This window comes from Diadema antillarum, unplaced genomic scaffold, assembly GCF_040938485.1.
Source record: "Diadema antillarum isolate AM-2024a unplaced genomic scaffold, OU_Dant_1.0 scf00000134, whole genome shotgun sequence".
In the NCBI taxonomy this organism is placed as follows: domain Eukaryota; kingdom Metazoa; phylum Echinodermata; class Echinoidea; order Diadematoida; family Diadematidae; genus Diadema; species Diadema antillarum.
Genome location: NW_027271023.1, coordinates 1,044,833 through 1,069,910, shown reverse-complemented (window position 1 = coordinate 1,069,910; position 25,078 = coordinate 1,044,833). Strand labels below are relative to the sequence as shown.

Here is a 25,078-nt window from a genome sequence, read left to right as displayed (position 1 = left end):
GGGTTCTAATGGGGCCTAAATTGTACATTTTCATCGTCTTCTTGAGAACCCCATGACCCATTTTCACCAAACTTGGTAGGTAGCATCCCTAGGGGGTTAGGAAATCAATTTGTGAAAATGGGCACCATGCCCCACCCAGGGGGCCCCCAGGGGGCCCAAACCCCCCAAAATTAAGGAATATCTGCAAAAATCTTCTTCTCTAGAACCAGAAGTGATAGAGCTAAGTTAATACTATGAGTTAGTACATTGATGACTGTAGTTTCAAGTTTGTTCATGGCAGAATCAGGGGTGCCCCCCTTGGGACCCAGGGGAGGGGGTGAGGAGGGGTCCTAATGGGGCCTAAATTGTACATTTTTATCTTCTTCTTGAGAACCCCATGACCTATTTTCACCAAACTTGGCAGGTAGCATCCCTAGGGGGTTAGGATCTCAATTTGTCAAAATGGGCACCATGCCCCACCCAGGGGGCCCCCAGGGGTCCCAAATCCCCCAAATGAAGGAATCTTTATAAATCTTCTCTAGAATCAGAAGTTATATATAGAGCTGAGATAATACTATGAGTGAGTACATTAATGACTGTAGTTTTAAGTTTGTTCATAGGAGATCCAGGGGTGCCCCTCTTGGGTAGGGGGGGGGGGGGGGGGGGTGGTTGGAAGGGTCCAAATGGGGGCCTGAATTGTACATTTTCATCTTCTTCCTGAAAACCTCATGATGGATTTTTGTCAAACTTGGCAGGTAGCATCCCTAGGGGGTCAGGATCTCAATTTATCAAAATGGGCACCATGCCCCACCCAGAGGGCCCCAGGGGGCCCCAATCCCCCCAAATTAAGGAATCTTAATTGGGCCCTTATTGTACATTTTCATCTTCTACTTGAGAATGCCTGGTCAAATTTTGGTAGAGCTGTGAATAATTTAGATTAGTGACTGCGTGAAAGGTGAACTTGCGATACTCAGGTGAGCGCTAGACCCGCGGGTCTCTTGTTTGCCATGTCGTCTAAGTGACAAAACTTTTTAAAAGTTTGATTCATCGTTTCAATACCCGACACATATTGTTCTTTTATTCAATGCTTCACGCTATTACAACTATACATCAGTGAACCTCCCATAAGTTGACACAATGAAAGCATCCAGATTTTTTTTTTCTCTTTGTTAGCTCATTGATTTCAGCATTAGTCAACATTAGCGTAATTTGAGAGATTGTCTCTGGTCCTGTGCATGCATGTCAACTGATGGGAGGTTTACTGTTTTGTGTTTTTTGTTTGAAATGTTTCCTTCCTTGGTGATCTTTTATTTCATGTAACAAAATTGAAGAATAATCAGTATTTACAGATAGGAGAATATATCTTAATAGTTCAATGTCCAAATAGAATGTATTTCATAGATGTTTAAGATTGGCAAGATATGAAAGAAGTTGACATAAAATGTCATACAGTGCACTCCCATTATAACGAACAAGGTTATAACAAAATTCCGGTTTATACAACGAAGTAAAAATTCGGACCGCAAAATTCTCCGCTCTGTTTTTAAAAAAAAAAAAATTTGTTCAGTTATAACAAAATTTCGGTATATAATGAAAGAAAGCTGCCGGTCCCAAGGACTTCGTTATAATGGGAGTCCACTGTAATAGTGTTTAATGTATCTCTTTGTTTCACTTTTCTGAAATCATATATGGAGTGGCTTTCAAACAATATCATCATGAACAATGAAGAGTATGCACTTTGACTTGGCTTTCATTGTAAATTGTGTGAAATCTCATTCTATCCATCATTCCACTATTGTACACAAAATATGGCAAAGATAAGTATTATGAAATATGAATATTAAATTGACACACAATATATTAAAAGCCATTCATGAGACTGTGGTGATTTTTTATTGTTAATCATTAAAGTTGAATGACTGGAAAACTGATGCAGCTATACATGTACAGGGAAACTCTGTTAAAAACACAAGCTCACTTCAATGATCACTTTTAACGAGGTGAATTTGGCAGTCCCAATTTCTATTACAGTATTTAACTGGTCTCTTTTTCAGTGCAATTAAATAAGGTACTGGTTTTAAATGAGATAGAATTGATGGCCCCAGTGAGCTTGCTATAATGAGATCTTCCTGTACAATTACAGGAGACAAATGACATTTTAAACTGTGAGAATACTGTCTGTGTAACCTGAAAGCAATCCCAGTAGCATTTGGTTTATTGTGCAATCAGAATGTCTTACATTTGCCTTTGAGCATGTACATGTACATGTAGTTACAATTTTACTGGTCGTAAGAAGTTTGGTATGTTAGGCTGCTGTCCCCCTTTCTTGTTAAAATGTCCACTTTGACATTTGTCACACACTCGCCAAATATTACACACTTTTACTGTATACGCTATATATTTAGAGAGTCTAAATTTTCGTGAATCCGGGACTTGCCAACGATTTTGTGAGTGGATAAATTCGTGATTGTGGAGTACTGTACTGAATGGAGAAATGTATGCCTGCATGTCACATTCATGGTGGGATCAGAGTCAATATTTTCGCGTGTCTTTAAATTTGCGAATTGCACCCGAGTCTTGAAATTCGTGAAAATGAAAACTTCGCGAAATATTCAGCATATACAGTAATATTCACACATACTTGAAGAGCGAACAGTTGCAGGCATGCCATTCTGCCTTGCAGCAAAAATTCATTCATGCCATCAAGACTCAACATCCATAAGGAATATCCAACAAGATTTCATGAAACACAAGGCAATTTAAAGGTTTATAGGATTTTTTTTTATTGTTTAACAGCGATATAGAATGGACTTGACATGCACAAGACATCTCCAAACACAGCTAAGGCTTAAATTGTAACATTAAGTTGAAGACTTTGATATACATTAGTCTATTCCTAATATCAATTGAGATGGAAGTTCTCTACAAGTATTATCATATTTCTAAGGAACCATTTCAAATGCAAAAACTGTTCAATTCTTTTTGTATGTACAGAAAGAATCACAACTACTGAGGTTTCAGCAATGTAAACATTGTAGGAATTCCTTTACTACTGGGAAAGCAGTAAAAAATAAATACCCTGCACAAATTTTCGCAAATAGGCATTTCAAGTTACTTAGTAGTCAGGATAATTGATTTATACATCCCTTCTTTCCTTAGTACATTGTTTCAGAGAAATGCTCCCAAATTGCTGCCTTTTCAAGCCTTTTCAAGATTGGTTCTTAGGTCACCTACCTCTACTTAAATGCATATCACTTTTGTAATGCATGTCGTAGCACAATTGGAAGTTTAATTCCTTTTCTACAATATGCTCTCATTCCGTAAGGATGCCCTAGTTTTTTCCTTGGTTTACCTATATGCAGTTTTTACCACTAATCTACGCAAAATTTTATGGCATACTATCTTTTGGTGCCAATTTGTGACCTTGCAAAACATGGACACATGCCAAAACACACAAATGTTCTATTCAACCCGTTGAAGACGAGTCCCAAGAATACTCGGGCAGGTGTCTATGGGAAATGCGTGTTATATAACAAAATCAGTCGTCCTCAACGGGTTAAACTGCCAGAAGAATCTATTCTCATTCTTTATTATTAATAGCTATGATTATGTGAAACTGTGAACATATATTTGCACCTGCTCTTGTACATAACAAGCTCAGAGTGCTGCATTTAATTACTCATTTGTAGTCTTAAGGTTCACACTTGGTGGAATTTCCATACTTCTTTCGACAATTCTGTCATACATGCTCGCCTAATTACCAAATGAAATTGCATTGCACAGGTCGCTGCTTTCAGCTGAGAATGAGTAAAATAAATAATGATACAACTATAAACTGCATGAGATGATGTGCAGTGAAATGAAAGTAGCTAAAAAAAAAGATTGCCAAGAGAATGCAAAAGCATAAGTAAATGTCACGATGGAACAAGCTGGGAGAAACATCCAGGAGAAGTGTAATATTTGAATCACAAAACAGTTCATTCTTGTACTTGAAGAGACTGTTGTCATCCTTTCCAAGCAGTACATTTCTGATCCCTAACTGCTTTGCTGTGGATAGACGTACACTGGTTTCAAGCTCTGGCAGAAAGAGGCAGACAAGAGCATCACACCTGCACATAGCAAGTTTTTTGCCTAAACAACTGCACTCATCATGTTTAAGCTCCCACATACACCTAATGCCGATATTTTATTTCTTTGAGGGGAAGAGCTAGTTTTGTACATGATTGCTTTATCCTATAACACTTACAATATAACTGAGTTTACATTACACACAAGGAGTACATCATTCTTGTTCAATAATATTATAGGACGTTAATATTCATACAATATTTATCTATTTACAAATTACTGACAGCATTCTTTTGCTTGCAAATGCAGTGCCTGCAGACAGATTCTTATCAATTTGAACACTCGGCTACACACTTCCCATGTGGAGGTGCATTTCCATTCTTCATTTTAGTTTTTTTTTAAATGAAGCAAATTCTTATTCATTTGCTTTAGCTTACAGGACGCAAATGCAGAGTGGTTGATTACAGTTTCTTCTCATACATGTAATCTTGTAAAGAGGTCTGGTAACTGCAAGTCTGTAACTGTCTGTTTACATGAGCAATTACAGTATCATGGATATTGTGATCAACATCACGCAAAGGCTGTGTTGCCTGTCTGCTTAGCTTATTCTGTATTAAAATGCAAACAAAAGAACACTTTCTTGCAACAGTTCAGTCCAAACTCTTGTTAGAGGAATATGTTAACCATGGTTCAAAATTATTGAGCTCTAGTAGTCTACTGGTTGACTCCGAACAGAGCACGGTAAAACAAGACATTGCTACAGGCATTAAATAAAAGTGGATGCACTGTACTTTGTGTCTTCTGCCAAATCATTGTAGACAACACTAACATGGAAGTAAGGCTGCAAAATGGTATATGTCCGGAACATGCATTTTCTGTTTAATATAGTCTAAAAGTGGAACACCAAAATTTTAAACCATGGTTAGGATTAACCTTTCTCAAGAAGTTGGGCCCCTGAGCAATTGGGATGTCACACTGGTCTCGTTAGGATGCAGAATTACTGTTCCACAGTGCATCACCATCCTGCTAGGAATGCAAAAGCTTTACAAAGTCTGGCCGGGAAATGGACTTTACACAGCTGCCACCACTCCAGTACGCACAACCGCTTTGTGTTTATACACTACTGACACTATCAATACAGCATAAAGAAGACATGCTTGCATCTGTTACATTTCTTATAATGTAATGAAGGCAAGTTCTTAAAGATCTGCAATAGGCACACTTTTTTCTTTGAGTCTCTATTTCACTTAAGTAAATGATACAAGTCTTAAATGCTTACCTCAAGACAAAAAAAGAAAGAAAAAAGCTTCAGAATGCATGAATCCGAGCTGAATTTTTACGAATGATGCTTATAGATGAAGTACACGTACAATGTTTAGTACTGGATAGTTCTTCACCATGGAGGGACTCTCAGTCATCAAATGATATAATGTGATGACATACAAGTCCACTGCAACTTTCAAGACTTTACTTCAGTCTTAACAAACTTTTCACAGTTTTACGCAGTTGAACATGTTAGCTACAACCACACTGAGTAATGCGCACACTACCAAAGGCTATAATTTCTCCTCCCCCCCCCCCCCCAAATCAACTAACAAATAGAGGTACACTGAAGACTCTGAATAGTTGGTGGAACCTTTGAGGAGTTCTTTGTAGCCAGCATCGATTATCTTGATGATTTGATGTTGGCCCAAATGGTGACTAGGGTAAACTATGACACTGTCTCCAAGGCATGGGACTAAGGAATGCATGCACAATGCTAGGACATGATCTGCACCAATGTCTGTGGGTTGGCCAATGCTGCTGTATACCTCTGAAGGTAGTAGGGCATCCCAAATGCTCAAGAGACTTGAACACACTGCTATCTACTTCTTGACGGCCTTCAGTCGGCTGTCTAGAGATTCACAGTTGGCTTGAATGGCGGCGAGATTGGCGGCAAAGGAGTCTTTCAGCTGCAGAAGACAAAGACAACAAAGACACTTTGAATATATAATATGGTTTGTTGTTCAAATGGGAAATAACAATCCAGCAGCTCGAAGGCTGATACCAATGCTTTAGATCACAGCATTCACAAATAGATATATGATAGTAACACTGAATACACATATATGACAATAAAATACAACACAAAATCAAAATAAATACACGTCAGACCTAAGCTTCAATAACACGATAGGTATAAACTGCAAAACAGGAAATGAGATTTACGGGGGTACAAGGCAATGTGGAGAAAGATGAGCATAGCAGTAAAAACAATATACTGTAAAACGAGAAATGTTCACATGCATTTTAATTTCGCGAATTTCGCGAGCGCCAAGATTCGCGAAATTAAAATGCACACAAAATTTCTTATCTACACTATATGCACTGAACGCAAGAGGCAATTCGCGAAAATTTCTTGCCACGAAAAAGGCCTTCGGCTCCAATTCGCAAAAATTTCGTGCCGCGAATATATCATGTTTTACAGTATATTCTTTTAAGGTTTCCTAGTGGCAGAACGTTCAGTGGTAGGTGGTTTCATGGTACACTACATATTTTTTCTTGGATGTAAATGTGGTCCTGAAAAGGACCTACGTTGTACATGGTACTTGATATTGACATTTCTCCCGAGGATGGTGTAACATGCTTTCGGGACCGAAATGTAAGAGTAAGAGTAAGTCCTTTTCAGGACCACATTCACATCCAGGAAAAAAATAGAATTAGAATGCAGATGATGGCAAATCCTCACCGTGCAAATCTAACATGATCACAACTGCTAGCAAGAAAAGAAGTTATGAGTTTTCACCATACTGCATGGTAATACTCACATATCACAGAATTCAACTATTAAACACAGGAGACTTTGCAATAAGGGGGGGGGGGGGATGCTCTCTAAAATCAAACTGAATGGCCCCAGATAGGGGGTGCTCTCTAAAATCAAACTGAATGGCCCCAGATATTTAAAATGAAACACTGGTAATTCGTAAGCTGCAAAAATTCAGTCAAACAAAGCTGACCTGACCCACAAATTCATACACAAACATAAATGCCTGGTACTCGCAGGTCACACAGTTCAGTCAAATAAAACTGACCCAACCCAGATATTCAAAATGCAAACATATATGCCAAATTATTTGTGGACCACAAAGTTCAGTCATTTTTCTTTTGTTTGTAGCCAGTCCCAGAATAGTAGATGACTTCACAACCAGTGCTAATAGAAAGATGGAGAGGGGCTTCCTTCGTGAGATTGACACGACCCAGATATCATAATTTCAAAACAAAGGAAGATGCAGGGTTTATCTCCTTCTCTCTAGTCCTGTTTTAACCGTAAGTAGGCCAGGGGGACATTCTGCGCGATGTATCGCCATCGCAAAAAGCTATTGCTGCGATGTTTCACGACTTTTTTCTTTCGAGTCTCCCGCAACTTTTGACACCAAATTTGCGATGCCCGGGCACGCCGTTCCAAAGTTATGCATGAATATGTACATGCATGTCAGACCAAAAATTGCTCAAAAACGTGAATTTTTGTACAATTTCAATGCAAACTGTGCTTATTGTGAAATTTTATAAAAGCATGATTATTTGGGGGTTTTATTGATTAAAACCAATCAACAGCATGTTTTCATGTTCGGAACAATGACGCGGACAAATTGCAGCGACAAAACAATGAAAAAAAAAGTCGAAAAAAAAATGAAATACATAACAAATTCAAAAAACAATGAAATACTTAAAAAAATTTTCTGATGGCACAATCTTTTTCATATACATTTGCTGAGGGCACTAAAAAGAATATTTGTACAGAAAATGTGTCTGTTTTGAGCTTCATTTAGTGATTTATAGCAAAAAGTCTGATATTAATGCATTACGCATAAATTAGCATAACTAAGCTATCATCTATCGAAATAGCCCGGCCTAGTTAGGATTAACAGACCTTTCCCCGAAAACATCGTGACAACATCCAGAGAACAAAATTCCTCGCCTTGGGCAATAAGACCGCAGGAGAGTGAGGGAGGGGTACCATTTTTCACACACACACTGAAAACCTATGGGTAGGTTTCCACGAAGGCGGTGTGTCCACTGGTTTTTCACGACAACGTCCAAACAACATTATGTGGGGGACCGTTTTTACAGGCTGAGCAAAAAAGGAAAACAAAATTACCCGGACACTACCCTGACACTGTCAAGCTTGAAGTAATACTCTAGTTTGAAAGGCTCTGTTAAAAAGGGGCTTCTGTCGTCACTAACCTCTTTGAGTAAGGTATCCTGTCCCTGCATGTTGGCTGTCAGCTGCTGCTGTGTTGTGTCCAGCTGACTCAGGGCTTGGCTGAATTGTAATGCTGTAAACACGCACCACAAAGACACACACAGAAACGGTGAAAGGGTTAAGATTCACATCTTACATCTGTAGTACACATGGGGAATATATAGGTGGGTAAAATGTCTTGCCAATTAATTTGCCTATACATGTTATTAAATGATGGAAAATGACCTGTGTGTGGCTTGGAAGAACTGCAACACAGTAACCTTGTGCAAACATGCCCATTTGCACACACCAACGTCCCCCTTCCCACACACAAACACACACACGTCTACACATGTTCACCCCAAAAGAAAGTTTTGTTCTGTGTGCCTCAGACTGTTCCAACATTTACCATTGGGTGGATACTTTTTACCAAATGCCCTACGTAACGTGACATGCATTAATTGTATGCTACTGTAAGAACTTTTGGAGGCATTTATGGATTTGTGCTATATTTCATTTGATTTTTTTTCTCACTTTTTCTTTCATTGCATCTACTTAGAAGTTGATTTCATCCAAAAATTGCAGGTTTCTCCAAAGATAGATATGTATATATACTGTAGACAAAATTTACTACCCCGGGTTATACAAATACATGTATAAATGAAATGGATAATTAGATGCAACATCCAAGTAACAGAATGTTTCTGTAATCACTACCTGTTAAACTTAAAGGTACATAAAAAAGACTTTAATTAAAAAAAAAAAATTAAACTAAAGTTAAACTAATGTTAAAGGGAATGGCTAGTAACTGATCAGTGGGAATCAGTGTGAATGCTGGGGGATGATTGTTCCAATTCTTGTGGGATTCATTTAAGAGTACATTATATATCTATTGTTCTGTGAAAATTATTTGCTCCAGAACGGTCTCATATTCAAGTAATGTGCAGTGTAATGCCCCATCACTGTACAGGCATGCTAACCTGGAAACATTCAACTGCACATTACTTGAATATGAGACCATTCTGAAGCAAATAATTTTCACACAACAATAGATATATAAATGCACTCTTAAATGAATCCCACAAGGATTGGAACAATCATCCCCCAGCATTCCAACTGATTCCCACTGATCAGTTACTAGCCATCCCCTTTAAACTAAAATCAGCTTACCTTGTTCATGGAGGTCCTTCAATGCTTGTAGTCTTTCTACAACTTTTGGTAAAGTGTCTGCTACACTATCCCACTTCTCCACCATGTCGTACAGGGCTGAAATCTGACAGTGTGAAAACAAACAAAAAAGCAATGACACACTTGCGTTAGTAGCAGCTGGCTCACTGCAGAAGAAAACCTGGCACTCTCTAGAAAACAAAATCTGAGAGTAGGGAGATTCACATAATTTGTCCGTGGTGAATCGTAAGTGATAGATCCACGAAAGTCTAGAGCTGCAAAATCAATTATGAATCCCTTTGGAGGATGGTGCTGATTGGCACCAAATTTACAGCTGTCTTGGTTTACTACGATGTTGCTGCTTCATACACCTCATGAATAGCTTTGTACGTAGTATAGGACTCATCCAATGTTTTCACTTATTCATTACTATATAACAGATTTATACAAGATATTGTTCCACTAACACATCCCTCAGGGCCACTGAATGACCATAACTATGAGTAAGATGCCTCTCCTAAGGCCTTCATAAGGCCTGATAGGTCTTCATTACAATAACTAGACAGAAGATAAAAACTGCATATTTCCATTTCTTTCTTCTTCTTTTTTAAATCTATACAGAAACACTGAGTCACTGACTAATCACTCACTTTGCTTTCCTTGCCTGCGTCCTCCACAGCCGACTTCTTCTCCGAGACCTGGTCTAGTCGCTGGATCAGGCCCTGGATCCTGGCCTCCATGTGGTCCAGCTGGCCAGGGTCCAGGAGGGACATTCTGGCCTGGAGCTGACTTACACATTCCTGCAGGGAAAATGATGTGGAACAGAAATGTGACACTATTTAGACACGGTTCCAGTTTTAAGCCACATGTATTTATGAGGTCGCAGTGACTTTTCTTGACAACACACCATAAACCTTTTAAGAAAAAAGAACGGCCTACCAGCATGAAAAGTGATAAAATTTGGAAGATCTTGCTGAGCAGAGAGCTGATCAGAGCAGAGCAGATCAGAGAGCGATCTTTCCAACTCTTTAGAAGCAAGGTTAAGCAAAGACTGTACACTGTGTATCAAAATATCAAGTTCTTTTAGCATAAACCAGAAATGCTGAAAGATTCCTATCAAACAAAACCTATCATTCATTGCAATGATATATCCTGTTTAATAAATAGTTGTATAACTGTTATGTTCATTTGATTCATACTTACTTGAGCACAAATGCCTGGATAAGAATTGGATTGAAATTCACTGCTGCTTTAGCTGACCAGTTATTGTATGAAAACAAGACAACTACAGGAAAAACAGACATACATACAGACAGACAGAAGACACAATGGATGGAAAATATAATGACACACCAAAGGAGGGAATGCATTTAACTTTTCACTCACCAGTAGACTTCTGGAACTAGTGTCCGCAGTAAGAGATGCCTGAACAGAATACAAAAATGGGAACAATTAATATCTATTTGCACTACACATGCTTTTATCCTGAAAGTCATTCACATTTCTACTTAAATTTGCAAAAAAAAAAAGTTACTGTAATGCCACAAAATGCATATTTTATGTGATCCCAACTCATCACCACCATTCATCATTTTCCTCCTCAATGACACAAGGACACAGGTGAAGGTCAAATTATGTGTACATCAAACCAGTATAAAAGTTTGTTAGTTGGGAGAAGTGTGACATAAAATTGATAGTTAGGATTGTGATACATGAGAAATATTCCTCAGTAAGAAGTGTTTTCAAAACGACAGCACAGCCACAAGAACTGACTTTAATGTGGCAGACGCGAAAATCCAATCAGGACATATTTGGCAAACTGCAAACTTTAGCACACGAGCAAATCTGTACAAACAAGTCAGGTTTGCAAACAAACCAAATCTGGAGCTATACATATTATATGACTCAATGACTGATACTTCTTTGTACTTTCAAACTTTCATTTGAAAGAGGTTTACTCACCAGCTTTTGAGGGTCTTGGCCCAGCACTGCTTCTATCCTGTTTAGCCTCTGCTCCAACTCTGCAGCCTGGCAAAGGATAAGAGCATGGCAGGATTCTTGAACAAAGACTAATTTGGTGAAATTTAGCAATCAGTATCTGTCTTATCACCGTCATAATAAGAACATTTCAAGTAATGTAAAGTTGATGCCTAGAAAGCAAAATGGGGGAAAATTAATCAATAACTATTGCACATCGTAAAACAAGAAATTTTAGCAAATTTTGCAGCAAAGATCCATGAAATTAAGATGCATGCAAAAGTTCTTGTCTACACTATGCTTTGAATGCCAGTGGCAATTTGCAAAAAAAAAATTCATGTACTGAAAAATACTGCTTCCTGATTGGCTGTTGCTAAATGAAGCTGCCATAATAGCAAGAATCACTGTCATACTGAAACATCTTTAATGACATGAGACCCCGGTCTTCACACTGAACTGAATTTCAAGCAAGAAAAATGTGACTGTCATTTCATGGTTAAAGGAAACAAGGTACAAGAGTCATAGCGATTGATCCTTGGGATACCTTTGAAACTTGAGTGAATTTGTTCTGCTCCGGTCTGTAGTAGAGTTCATAGGTCACATGGCCATCCTTGGCGTCTTTGGCTGGCTCCTTCTTGGAAGGCGTGTCCTTTTGGGAAGCCTGCTTCTTGTAAGCATCTAAGTGACTGAAGAGTTTCCTGTGTCAAAATGATAACAGTTAAAGGGACATACCAGACAATACAGATAATTTCACATCATGTAGTACATAAATCATAAATGCCATGTACAGATTTGCAAAATTCCTTGTGATCCTTGAGCAGATGTAGACAAACCAATTACTCTGAAAAAAACCCCGAAATCCTAATAAACTGAATGAACAAGGATAATGACATAGGAGGCTCACATATTCCAGAAATGTGGGAATGTAATTACATTACAATACCACTTGCTTACAAACAAGTTCATTTGTGTTGAATTCATGCATGCTTTCATCTTTTGTTCTGCTTCATTGAGCATCCAACCATTCTTATGTGAAGCTGTTATGTAATCATCCTTGTTCATTGTCATCAATTTTGAAAACATTCTTATTCCTCATCCCACTCACTATCAATTCTGAATCTCTGCACCCAGCATCACCAATTTATAGTTGTTTAAATGCAAATGTCTGAAGATCATCCAGATCACAGTCTCCTATAAGATGGTTGTGGTAGAATGTTTCAGAAAATCGAGGATAGCTGCATACATCACTTGGGGACAATCAGTAGTTCCTAATTATGGCATGAGTTTGAACAGAAAAGGTTTGAAAAGTTTCGAGTGTAACATGACACTAATGATAGTAAGCATATAGGGAACTGAATGGAAATATCTCCTTATAGTAAACAACACATGACTAGAGCTTACTTGGGGAGGGAGCCTTGTGGATCAGCAGCTTCGATGACAGCCTCTGTGCCCAGGATTTTCTCGAGGTGGAGCCCATAGAGCTGCTGCTGAAGGACACCGACGTCCTGCAACAAAGAGACTGGGGAGACCCCTGTGCTGGCATCCTCCTTGGCTGTTTTCTGTGATACACATTCAGTAATGAAAGCTACATAATGATGCAGTCTTGGAAGCTACATATTAGAAGGTGTGAGGTTCAATTCAATTCAATTCGTTTATTCATCTCAATCATTGATCATAAAAACAAATACATTGTGAGATCAACATAGCAAAAAAGAAATATTGATGAGGAGAACAGGGACTACAAAAAGCGATAGCTTGAAAAGGTCATAAATACAAGTTCAGATTGAAACAATGCATTCAGACATACTTTATCACTACATACATGCATATGAGAAAAAGTATTCCATGGACAAATGCCTAACTCGCTGGAATGGTGTGAAAGTGCTGCAACATTTTTCACCATTTGATATGTTGATAACCCATCCTCAGTATGATTATAGCCTTGATGAAAGCCACTGACGTACAGTGCCAATGTGGTACGAGTGAAATTACAGAAACCATGGTCCCTGTTATATAGAGAGAAATGTATCACTGTCATCACTGGCATAAGATGCATCTGCTGTTGATTTAAAATGATTCATGTGTTTCTAAGGAGCAATTCTGACCAATCAGACAATCTATGTACTGATAGCTCGGGTTTTAGGATGATACCATAATATGTACTTCATGTGATGACCACATCTACAAAATTAATCTACTACCATGGTGTAACCTTTTGGTGATAAATTGCATTGATCTTCCATGCACCAAATACAATGTATGAGATGCCCCAATCATCAAAACATAAAGAAATCAAATGAAACAATGAAATCCCTCATAAACGATCTCAAAAGACTACATGTACTGTAAAACTGGAAATTTTTGCATGTATTTCAATTTCATAAATTTCTCAAGAGCCAAGATTCATGAAATTGTATAATGTACGTGAAAGTTCTTGTCAGCACTTTATGCACTGAATGCCAGTGGCAATTCACAAAGAGATCTTGCTTTACAGGAAGTTGTTTGAAAGCTTGCATGGTGATGTAAATGAGGAAGAGAGCTTTGCAATAACACTATGTGTTACAACTGTCCCTGTCTCCTATCCTCCCATCTCCCTAAGTGCAACCTCAACTTCCAGCTCACCCCCGCCCTCCTACTGTTATTACGTATTTGCCTTCCTTACCCTCTCCCTATGTCGTTTCCCTCCTCCACTCTCCTCTTTCTAGGTTCTTCTTTTGCCAAAGAGCAATCCTCTCAATGACTACACACATGGTGTTACCGCAAAACCTCTCTTTCTCAATCTTGTAAACAGTAAAACATGAACTTCAATGATAGTATACAAATATACCAGGCCTGAGAGGCTCTGGTTGAAACTATGCGCATGAGGTGACTTCAGTAGCACTTTTTTCTGAGGGGTGCAGCCCCGAAGAAAATAGTGCTACTGAAGTCACCGAAGGCACATAGTTTCAACCGGTGCCTCGAAAAAATGGCCTGGTATATTTGTTTTATATCCCTCCCAATGAATTTAAGAGTATTCGACTGCAGGTATTCTGTAATTTACCCCGTTTTTTAGGGCATCTTGCTGGGGCATCTTGCTATTAACCCGTTGAAGATGGACTGATTTTGCTACAACACGCATTTCCCGTAGACCCCTGCCCGAGTATACTCGGGACTCGTCCTCAACGGGTTAAAGAAGATTGACAAGTCATTCACTCTCGGGAAAGCAGTTCAGCAGGAGGGCAGCGCGTACGCGTACTATGAAGAGACAACTGCACGCTCAGCCGCTAAACTGTACTCGGTGCATTGCTGTACAACGTACTAGTACTGGTAAACATGCGCAAACTGCAAACTCACTACGCACTTCATACATGCAATACGCCTACTAGTATCCGATCTGTCAACAAGTACGTTGGTGAGGTGATGTGCGTGCTCGAGCTGATCAACGATGTGACTGTGAGCTGCAGTTGATTGTGTTTTCTGTCGTCTTTCTAGCTGTCTGTACATGAATATGGACTATCATTTCCTGTTAAAAATGCAAGTATACATTGTAAATTTGGGTAGCATTCAGTAACAGCGAGTCTAAGGTTAGATTAGGCACTGGAAAATTCTAGGAGTCAAAGCATCGAGTGCCAATGTAAATTCGTGTGATTTGTGTTCTAACGTAAACAGTTAACATTAGACTCTAACTCGTTAGGATGAGATTACGGGAACTATAGGGTCTACTGTTAAACAGGTAGAACTAACGTTTATAAGCTTAACTAGGTCTAACTTGCGCTAACGTTAGAAATAATGGCATAAGCAGGCCTACTATCTACTGCAGTTTGTCAACATCTTTTGGGTGGGTCGCTCGAGTTAGTGAACTGCGAGACCAACTTTCAAACGGCGAAGCATGAACTCCCCAAAATTAGACAGTCCTACACTGGGATATAGGCATAGACACTACCTCAAATCTAGCATACCGTAGTTAGGGGATCATACTTTCTCATACATTGCACCAAATCCTTTGAACGATCTTCTATTGGCATATACTAGTATCTCTACGAGTCACGACATGCATCTTCAAAACCAGGGCCAAATGAGGCCTAACCAACGTTAGATATTAGAAGAGATCTAGGCCTACGGTACGTCGAAGAGCCCTAGCTTGCTTATTGTCGTTGTCTAATTATAGATCTACGATATCGCCTACTCTGTTGTAACGTAATACCATTCCATGATCACCTTTTTAGGTAGAATGAGGGCTTTATAAGAGTCTCTCTGAGTCTCTCTAACGATACACGTATTGAGTGTATGCGTGCCTTGAAGTGGTTCTCGCAAAGTGAAGGCGCCGCGATCAATACCCATTCATTTGTACATGAAATCTCTCGCGAAGCGAAGGTGCTGCGATACCCATTCATTTACACGTGAAATATTTCGCGTCGCGACGCGAAGCAAAAAAGGCGTGAAAATCACAAGCATGGTATAGTTTTTACCATTTTCCCTAGGGAGAATAGTCATACGCGTATTTGTATGGTAGATTTGTGAGGGATATAATTATTATTGTCACATGTCATCTCACTGATGAATGAAAAAAAAAAATGTGCAGGCTTGCAAGAAGGCTACTGCCCTTGGAACTTGTACTTGATTTTATGGAATACTGTATAACCAGAAACATCTGCACCAAGAAACTTCTGTAAATTGGAGCCGATGGCCTTTCTCCCAGCATGAAACTTTTCATGTATCACCACTGCCATTTAATGTATTGTGTACACAAAAAAACTTAACACGCAGTTTACTTTTGGAATCTTGGCTCCCCGCGGAATTCGTCAAAGTTTCATGCACGTGAAAATTTCTGGTTTTACGGTATACCTGGCCTTCTATAGTTCACTGACCTGCAGTTTCTCCACCTCCTCGCCCAGTTCCCTGATCTCATGCTGGAGGCGCTGGAACCGCTGCACTGGGGTCTCCTTATCACGGGAGTCATCCTCCAGCTGGGGAGAGGATAGGAGGGGAAAGATGATGAAAGGAGGAACTCAAGATGAATTCAACCTGAACCCTGACTAGCTGATGGTATACTAGCTCTTGCAGCACAACAGAATATACAGACATAGTTTCTGCACTTATCAAATGAATTATTATCATGATTATTACATTTATCATTACTATTACTGTCTAGCTTAGAATGCACTAATAAGTTTGTAAATTGAACAGGTGGGAGTGTTTCATCTTCCAGATGGTCCTAAATCATGTGAAAAGTGAATTGACATTCATGACCATCCATCAGGGCCTACAAAAATCAGCTTCCCCAAATGATGAAAAAGGGAGAGCAAGAGAGGGAGAGAGTGAAAGAAGGGGGACTCTTCCCCCCCCCCCACAAAAAAAAAAATACACACACATAGCATAAAAAATAAGGAAAATATAGGTGACTATGGACTCACCATTTCATACTCCCTCTTTGGTGCTACATATCCTGTTCTTCTGGCTTGACTGATCCTGTCAGAAAAATCTTGACACAAAGAAAGACAGGACAACGCAATGAAGTGCCATACGATTCTTCCATTCATCTACTGTACAAGTCAGGCATTTCGCAAATTTTGAAAGGAGTTGAATTCTCAGTCAAGAACCACTTGGATGCAATGGGGAATACAAATAATTCCATTCCAGAATAAAATGAAGTGATTCGCAAGCCTTGGAAATGATACAGTACATTTTTGTAATGCTTAGGGGGGCATTTCATGAAGCATGTTTGTCCGACAACTTGTCGGACAAATTTGCTCTCAGCCAATCAGATGCAATGATTTCAGTAGCTTTTAACATTTTGTCAGACGAAATATCTGACAAAACGCTTCATGAAATGCCCCCTAGATCTCTTTCTCAACTTGCCCAGAGAAATGGGTCTTTCCCCTTTCACACATGGCATACATAACTAAGTTACAAATTTCAACACTGAAGTCCCTACATTCTCTTTGTGACATTTATAACACACACAGGAATACGCAAACATGCACATATTACCTTACTGCCGTATAGGAACTGATTATATTCTCTTACCAACTTTCCCAGAAATGACCGTCTTGTCCTTGAATTTATTGAAGGCATCTGCAGTGTTGATTGCTAGCTGCTCCACTACCTCACTGTTCAGCTCTTCCTAATATATCAAACAAGAAACAACATTGTCATTTATATAATGAAATAAGATATAAATATAACAGGGTGGTCCACGAGGGGTTTTAGCATGTCGCTGCAACATGCTAAAATTCTTGTGCAACATCCTAAAAAGTCAGCAACATGCTATGCAACATCCTCAAGAATTTGCAACAAGCTCAAAGTAAAAGTATTCAAAAATGTGCAAAACATATGCATAACATAAGAAACATCAAACTACCAGGTACTTTAGATATTTGTGTGCAAAACATGAGAGAGAACATTGAATGTAAGCAGCACAAAGAGAGATAAGCAGCAAAATATTGCGTACTAAAATTGTATGTACTCATCGTGTGCGCTCCGCACATATTCAATTTCTGCAATATTTCTAAGATTCTGAGCTTGCAACATGCTAAAATTTCAAGTTGTGGACCACCCTGTATAATCTTTTTAATGTTGTTGTTGATTTAATGACAAAGCAATGATCCCAATGGCATTTTTTTTCTTTTTTCTTTTTGCAAATGGCAAGTACTAAAACTATACAGCTGTAAGTTTGTGCCTTGCTGTGCACTTGTAAAAATTCTGTGACATTGGCACACTGCTGACTGAGTAGGGCAGGTAATTGTGGAACACACAGAGTTGAAATCAAACAAACAAACAAACAAACAAACAAACACACAACTACAGTGTGGTTTAAAAAAATCTCTGCCAACTCACCACAACATGCTGCTGATCTTCTTCTGGCAAGTCACTCGTCTCGTAAAGATCTGGCTGGTTATCCTGCAAGATTGAAAAAAAAAATTCCAAAAGAGAAATAAACAATGTTGATTTTATAAACCTTTGGTACACCTGAGAAGGGCCCTGACCAGGAGGTATACAATATTACTGACATTGTGTAAACCAAAAAAACCTTTTCAAACATACAATAACAAGCAAACCTAGATCTTTTTAATTGTAACTTTCAGAACCTGAACAGCAAACTTTAAAATAGCGCAACCAGAACCTGAATTAGGTCTATCTATGACATGCAGGTACAAACACACTCTTGTTTTTGAATTTTGCTTGTAATCATCAGCATTTTTTTTCTTTTAGGTATAACTCACTTGGATTTGTGGAAAAAACAAACAAACACACTGACAGGTATTTTCTTTTGTTCTTTGAAAATAGAGATAACTAAAAGAGAAAAAAAAAAACTGCACAAATGCAAATGATAATGCAAGATAAGAATAATCTACTGAAAGCAGTAATGTGGTAAAAACTCTACCAGTCTAGATAGTCTTAAAACTCTTGCAATGCATCTTCATGATCATACTATTAAATCTACAAATTTGTGAAAAATCTGTGAAGGTTACTAGAATCTCATGGTCTATTTGCAAATATTCAGTGTTCAATTCAGAACAGAAAACAACATGTCCAGTGTGAAAATGGAACCAACACATGAACAACATTTGACAAAATGCCAACAACACTCTTGCCTTCCTCCGACGCAACCTGCGCATTACTCCCCAGAACCGAAAACAACAGCCTACAAGACTCTCGTCCGCCCTCTTGTGGAATATGGAGCTACAGTGTGGGACCCTTTCACAAGCAAGAGCAACCACCAACTACAATTGGTTCAACAAACGAGCAGCCAGATTCACACTGAACAGATACCACAACACGTCTAGTGTGCAATCCATGCTGGAAGAGCTTCAATGGCCTTCCCTTCAACACATACTATGTAGAGAAGAGTCCAGACTCACAATGATACATGTACAAACTCCACCACCACTGCATAAACTTCCCAACCCAGTCCTACATCACTCCAGTTGCCGCATCTACAAGAGCTCTCCATGCACAAGGCTATGTCATTCCCCGCTCCAGAACAGAACATCACAAAATATCCTTCTTCCCCAGAACACTAAGAACATGGGACATCCTCCCACTGAGCACTGTAACCGCACCATCCCTGGAAGCCTTCCACCATTGACTGACGGAAGACAGTGGATAAGTCCCTGGCCTGGACTGTTTTAACTTGCACTGTGTAAATATATAGGTTCTATATGGTTGGACCTACTACTCATCGACCACCTAATTTTGATTTGCTTGATAAGAATATTTAACACTGAAATTCATGTAAAAACTTGACCTACATGATTGAGAAAAAACCCAGCACTATCAAATGCTGTTGTTTCCTTTTCAATTCGAAGTTTCACAGTGCAGGAATATTGCTGTCGAACTTGTGTGGCCTCTTTTCAGCTCCCGCGTCGCCGCTCCTTTTTTACATTGACTGCTGTTTTTGCATTGACAATGTACACAAACCGAGTTGTACAAAGCTTTTCAGAAAATGCATTGACATTACATTACAATTCGGTTAAAATATTCATTCGAAATTTTGTCCTTGATTAAAACCATCAGTGAACAGTGAATTTTCGCATTTTCCCACACGTCCTCATCAACGGTAAAAGCCAAATACCCGGTACCGGTACATTTTTATGTGCTCTGCGCGCAGTGCAGTGGCAGTGCATACTTTACTAAAAGTAAAGGCAGTGTATACAACCACACGCGTGTGTCTTTACCATCCAGCCACACGAGTGTGGTTGTAGCCATGGCCTGAGTCACTGGATACAGCCACACTCATGTGTAATGTACATGTACATATAGGGATACACACACGGTAGGGAGATGATCGCTGTGCGTGCCTGTCAAAACATAAACGCTACACAATCAGCTTGCTCACAAAGTGATGAAAGTAACCTCATTTTCACACCTTTTAACATTGTTATTTTACAAATATATTTTTCGCTCCATTCTCATCGTGTTTACTTGATATGATGGGTTTAAATTAGAATTAATAGCAAAGTTACAACTGCCGCTAAATTGGGGGACTTTGGATTGACATCGCTAACATGCCTAAACTGCTGGTGGTGTGCTAGCGATCGCTCAGCGCAGCTGCAGCCTAGTCAGCGCAGTTGTGCCGCCCGCCCCAGCAGGGACCCGCGCGCCGGCTGCCTGTATACGCTGGATTGTGGAAGCGCAATTTGCGAGTACCCAAACGAACGAAGGCGAAGTCTCAATAATGACACGACGTATGATCAATCGTTGAAATCAAAAGTCCAAAATCAATTGTAACTTTAAATTCACCTCATCAAATCAAGAAAATGAGAATAAAGTTAAAAATGAAAAAAAAAGTAAATTTGTCTAACGTTAGATATGGTACCGGTACGATAATATTAAAGGGGCATAGTCCCGGTAGTGTAGAGGGCGCTGTTGATGATACTGCCGATCACCGCTAGCATTGTCAATACGAAGATTACCGAAGTTGAGCTGTCATCAAGAGTAAAGTGCGTAGGTGTTGCTAAGTAACGTTGCCTTCGTTGTCTTCTCTGCGCATCGCGCAGTCTGTAGTAATGCCAGGGTGCGTGCGTATGTGCTTGTTATTATGACATCACAAAAGAAGTTTGCTAAAGCTGTCATTCCCCTCAGCCGAATCATGAGCCAAACTGTGATCGGACCACTGACTACAGTGGATCGGACTTCTTCCGACTCGGGAAAGTGGGCCAAAGCGTAAGCACTAAAGAGAAGTCGATAGCGTAGGTCTCTATAGGAAACTTGCGCCGTGCACCCGCGTACGCATATTTTGACTAAAACACCGGGACCCTGCACCTTAAATGGGATTAATTTAGGAGGCAGGGTCATGTTCATCGCTTTGCGGTGGTGCATGATCGCGTGTTGATGTGGCCGGCCACGCACACATTGCCGTGTGTTCCCCGCTACGCAAAAAAAAGCTTCTTCTTGTGTATGGATATCACGAGTGTGGCTGTATCCAGCAACTAGGGCCATGTAGATGGCTACAACTACACTTGTGTGGCTGGATGGTAAAGACACATGCGTGTGGTATACACTGCCTTACTAAAAAGTGTTCTGTGCGCCAAAACTACGCGGTCGGTTTCAAAAAGAGTGGTCGATGTGTAATAGAGTAAAACTGCACCGCACCATGACCATGACCATGCACCTAGCACCTCAAGTCCTCAACCACTGCATTTCACACACACAGAGATGCCAATTGCCAAGTTCAAAAAACTTTTATGAGTGAGATCTTTATGACTCGGCGTCTCGGCGCTCGCACGCATGCGCACGCGAACGAGGAGGGTGTCCCCCTCCCATGGTAGGGAGCTTTTTTAAATTATTAGCTCTTAATGATGCGATCTGGTGCATACTTAAGTGACTATTTTATACTAATTTTGAAAGGCAAAAGGAAAATATACCTTCAATTGCAACTATCACTCTAATCCTTTGAGCTATGCTCCTTATTTTTGGCCCAAATTGCAGACTTCACCAGATGCGTGAGAAAAATTGGTGCCCTGCGTGAGATCGTGAGACAGACCCTAAATGCTTGAGTCTCACGCAGAATGCGTGAGACTTGGTAGCTCTGCACACACACTCACTGACTCACACTCAGTCACAGTCACACACACATCCAAAGTTTGCAAGAATCTTCAAGTTTGAAGGAGGCAGACAGACTCGACTGAGCTGAACCAGAAGAAGAAAAGAAATTCAGAATCAGATGCTATAATTTAGATAAAAGAGCACAGCGCTGAAAAAATGTTGATCATTGCACAATATATTTGGAACATATCATATGCACAGCATTTATAGTTGTCATACTGCATGGTTCACAAATCTACAAACATGCAATTCAAAGCGAAGTAGAGGGTCTACCCGGTATACAGTGAGAGATGCATTGACCGAAATTAACTTCCCGAACCGCCCTAATTCCCCCACACACTTCCTATCGCGGGTCCGAAAATCTGGACACTAAAACGTCTTAGATTGCATGTAGAATTAACACGTAAATAGCTGGAAATTATTGAATAAAGCAAAGCAAGTTTAGTTGTGTCAAAAACCTGGGGTGTAGATATCTAGTGTGAACGATAACCAAATGCTTACTTACAATGCCAGGGAGATCGGCGTACTTTGGGTCAGCCATTTTGCCTCGGACTCAGACTTGGTAGTGTACGTCACGTACACGTCATGATTGATGGAAATAAAGCAGACACTGCGCTCTGGCTCCCATGCATGATGCGGTGAAATAGATTTTAGGAAATCGATCTCACTTTTTCTTTCTATTTTCTTTTTCTCTGTAAGCCTCTAGGATCCATTTCAACACAAATCACTAATCAGTTATCCTCTACGAAAACCACTTGCTCTTTCCTCCGAGCTGGAAATCGGATGCTACATATTTCTTGCGAGACATTCATATAAAATATTGTGATTGTGATCAACAAATGTGCCAATAGCAGCCACGCCCACTTTGACATGACTTTCGCTTGGAATTTGCTTTATTCCACATAGCTAGGGCAAAACCTCTGTGAAAGACCACTGAAAAATCGTAAAAATTGACAGATCTTTCAATAATCTTTCAGTAAACTTCAGTGATCTCTGATGTCTTTCATGATTTCTATTCAAAGTGATTTTTCAGTGAATTTCGTGGTCTCCGTCAATGGTTCAAAATTGTCTCTCACAGTCTTCGATGATCAAAAACCATAATTACATGAACATATGAAAAAATATAAATATATATATACATATATATATATATATATATATAATATATATATATATATATATATATATGAAGGGTTTGTTCGCAAAAACCGATAAGTCCATATTTGCCAAATGGAGATATTTGCGATTAAAGGTCAAGAAAAATAAAGAGAATAATAAGAAAATTTTTGCTTCTTTTGACCATAACTTCAAAAATATATAATTTAAAAGGTATTATTTTGTACTTTATAACAGAGACCGTACTTCAAAATCTTCAAAAATGGACTTATCGGTTTTTGCAAACAAACTCTTCATACATATATATATATATATATATATATATATAATGAAAATATATTGTGTGTATGTGTGTGTGTGTGTAGGTTTTAATGCAAACATAATTATAATAATCTATGTATGGTAGGGGCACCACCTATCGGCAGGGTACCTTCCCATCGGCACCCTGTGTATCATGGCTGTTTGTGTATAGAACGAAAAGGTACGCGCTGGATTAAGTGTCATTAGCTATAAAGACAATAAAAACGAAGAAACGAAAATCAAACTAAAAAACAAACTAACAAACCAAGCTAAAAATTACACATCCGCTCAGTAACGACGCATGGCTGTGAAATTCACGTGTATTACCTATGCTGTGAAATTCACGTGTATTACCTATGCTGTGAAATTCACGTGTATACCTATGGAGGGGAGGGGGTGCCGATCGCAAGGTTCCCTTTTTAGCTGCGCGAAGAAAACGGAACGCACGCACTAAAATTGCGCTTTTTTAAAAAGGAGATTCATAATCAACGAGACGGTCACGACATTCAAAACTGCAGTATTCATGGCATATTTGAGGTAAGAATTAGGTGAATTTGTGTTATATTTTTCGAATAAACAAGCTACAGATCCTTAGGGTGACGATAGGTGGTACCCCCAACCCTACACATTCGTTGGACACCACTAACTTTGAGATGGAGGGCAACTACGAGGGACATCCTTAACTTTCTTTTTATAACCCATTTCAAAGAGATGGAAAGAGATCAAGATAGGCCTCTATGTGCAAATGAGTAGATCATGGGTTGGAAATAGTTACATAAAGTGAAAGTAACATACAAAAACAAATGTGACACAATGTATCTCTTGATATAATGAATTTTATTCAACATAATATTATGCCTCCCACATGGAGCATAATATGAAAAGAAGACAAGACAATCTCACAACTTGATCTTCACATCAGTACTCTATTACAGCAACAATACCACATTGTTCCACTTTCTAAATCATCTCAACAAACCAAACAGATAAAAACAAAGAGCTTTTGGAGTAAGTGATTACAAAATGCAAGACTGTATATGTGACACCGTCACAGAGGTGATTTGGAACAATACATAATTACCTTCAAATAAAACCCTCAAAAGGAACTTGTATTCTTTTGTCAAGACAGTAATACATATCTCATTTTGTTTTCTTCTTCTTGTTATTTATACTTGATGTATAACTTCCATCATTACTCTCAAATTAAAAAGAAGAATAGATATCAGAGAGAATGTACCAACCAATTGCGGTCAAAGTTTTATTTATTCATTTTTTGTTTTGTTCTTTGCTTGTTTAGTTTTGCTGTCTTCTTACTACATGCACTCAGTCATACCCAGCATAACCTGTCTGACATATCTATGAGCATGACAGCTTATCCCTCTACCCCAGGGAAAGAGTAAAACAAAATAAATGATGAGTTAATACAAGAGTTTAATACTATATAATGATGAGTTAATACAGGAGTTTACTACTATAAAATGATGAGCATACTTAAAGCTACCTACGAAGAAAAAAAACTGATGTTGTATCACTACTGGTTATGCTGATCAATCTTTTCACCATAATTCCTAAACAGATTTTAAACTTTTTGGAACAGAAGTATTTACTTTAAAAAAAAAAAATCCCAAGAAAAAAAAAAACATGTAAATATAATCAATTCAGATGTGACAAGAGTTTTCATTGAGATTCTGTACACAACTTTAGCCCGTCAACACACAGAAA

At 39.0% G+C, this 25,078-nt stretch overlaps 1 protein-coding gene across 1 annotated transcript; it reads right to left on the bottom strand.

The window, feature by feature from the left end:
• Nucleotides 1–5,912: 5,912 nt before the first annotated feature.
• LOC139720824 (dynactin subunit 2-like) lies at nt 5,913–22,493 on the bottom strand. Its single transcript, XM_071632161.1, has 13 exons — nt 22,446–22,493; nt 18,230–18,292; nt 17,420–17,516; nt 16,807–16,874; nt 16,261–16,359; nt 12,815–12,972; nt 11,958–12,111; nt 11,399–11,464; nt 10,823–10,861; nt 10,087–10,236; nt 9,440–9,542; nt 8,272–8,363; nt 5,913–5,999 (listed from the first exon to the last, which is right to left on the bottom strand). The coding sequence occupies exons 1-13, from the start codon at nt 22,479–22,481 to the stop codon at nt 5,913–5,915; spliced, it is 1,212 nt and encodes a 403-aa protein (XP_071488262.1). The 5' UTR covers nt 22,482–22,493.
• Nucleotides 22,494–25,078: the final 2,585 nt, after the last annotated feature.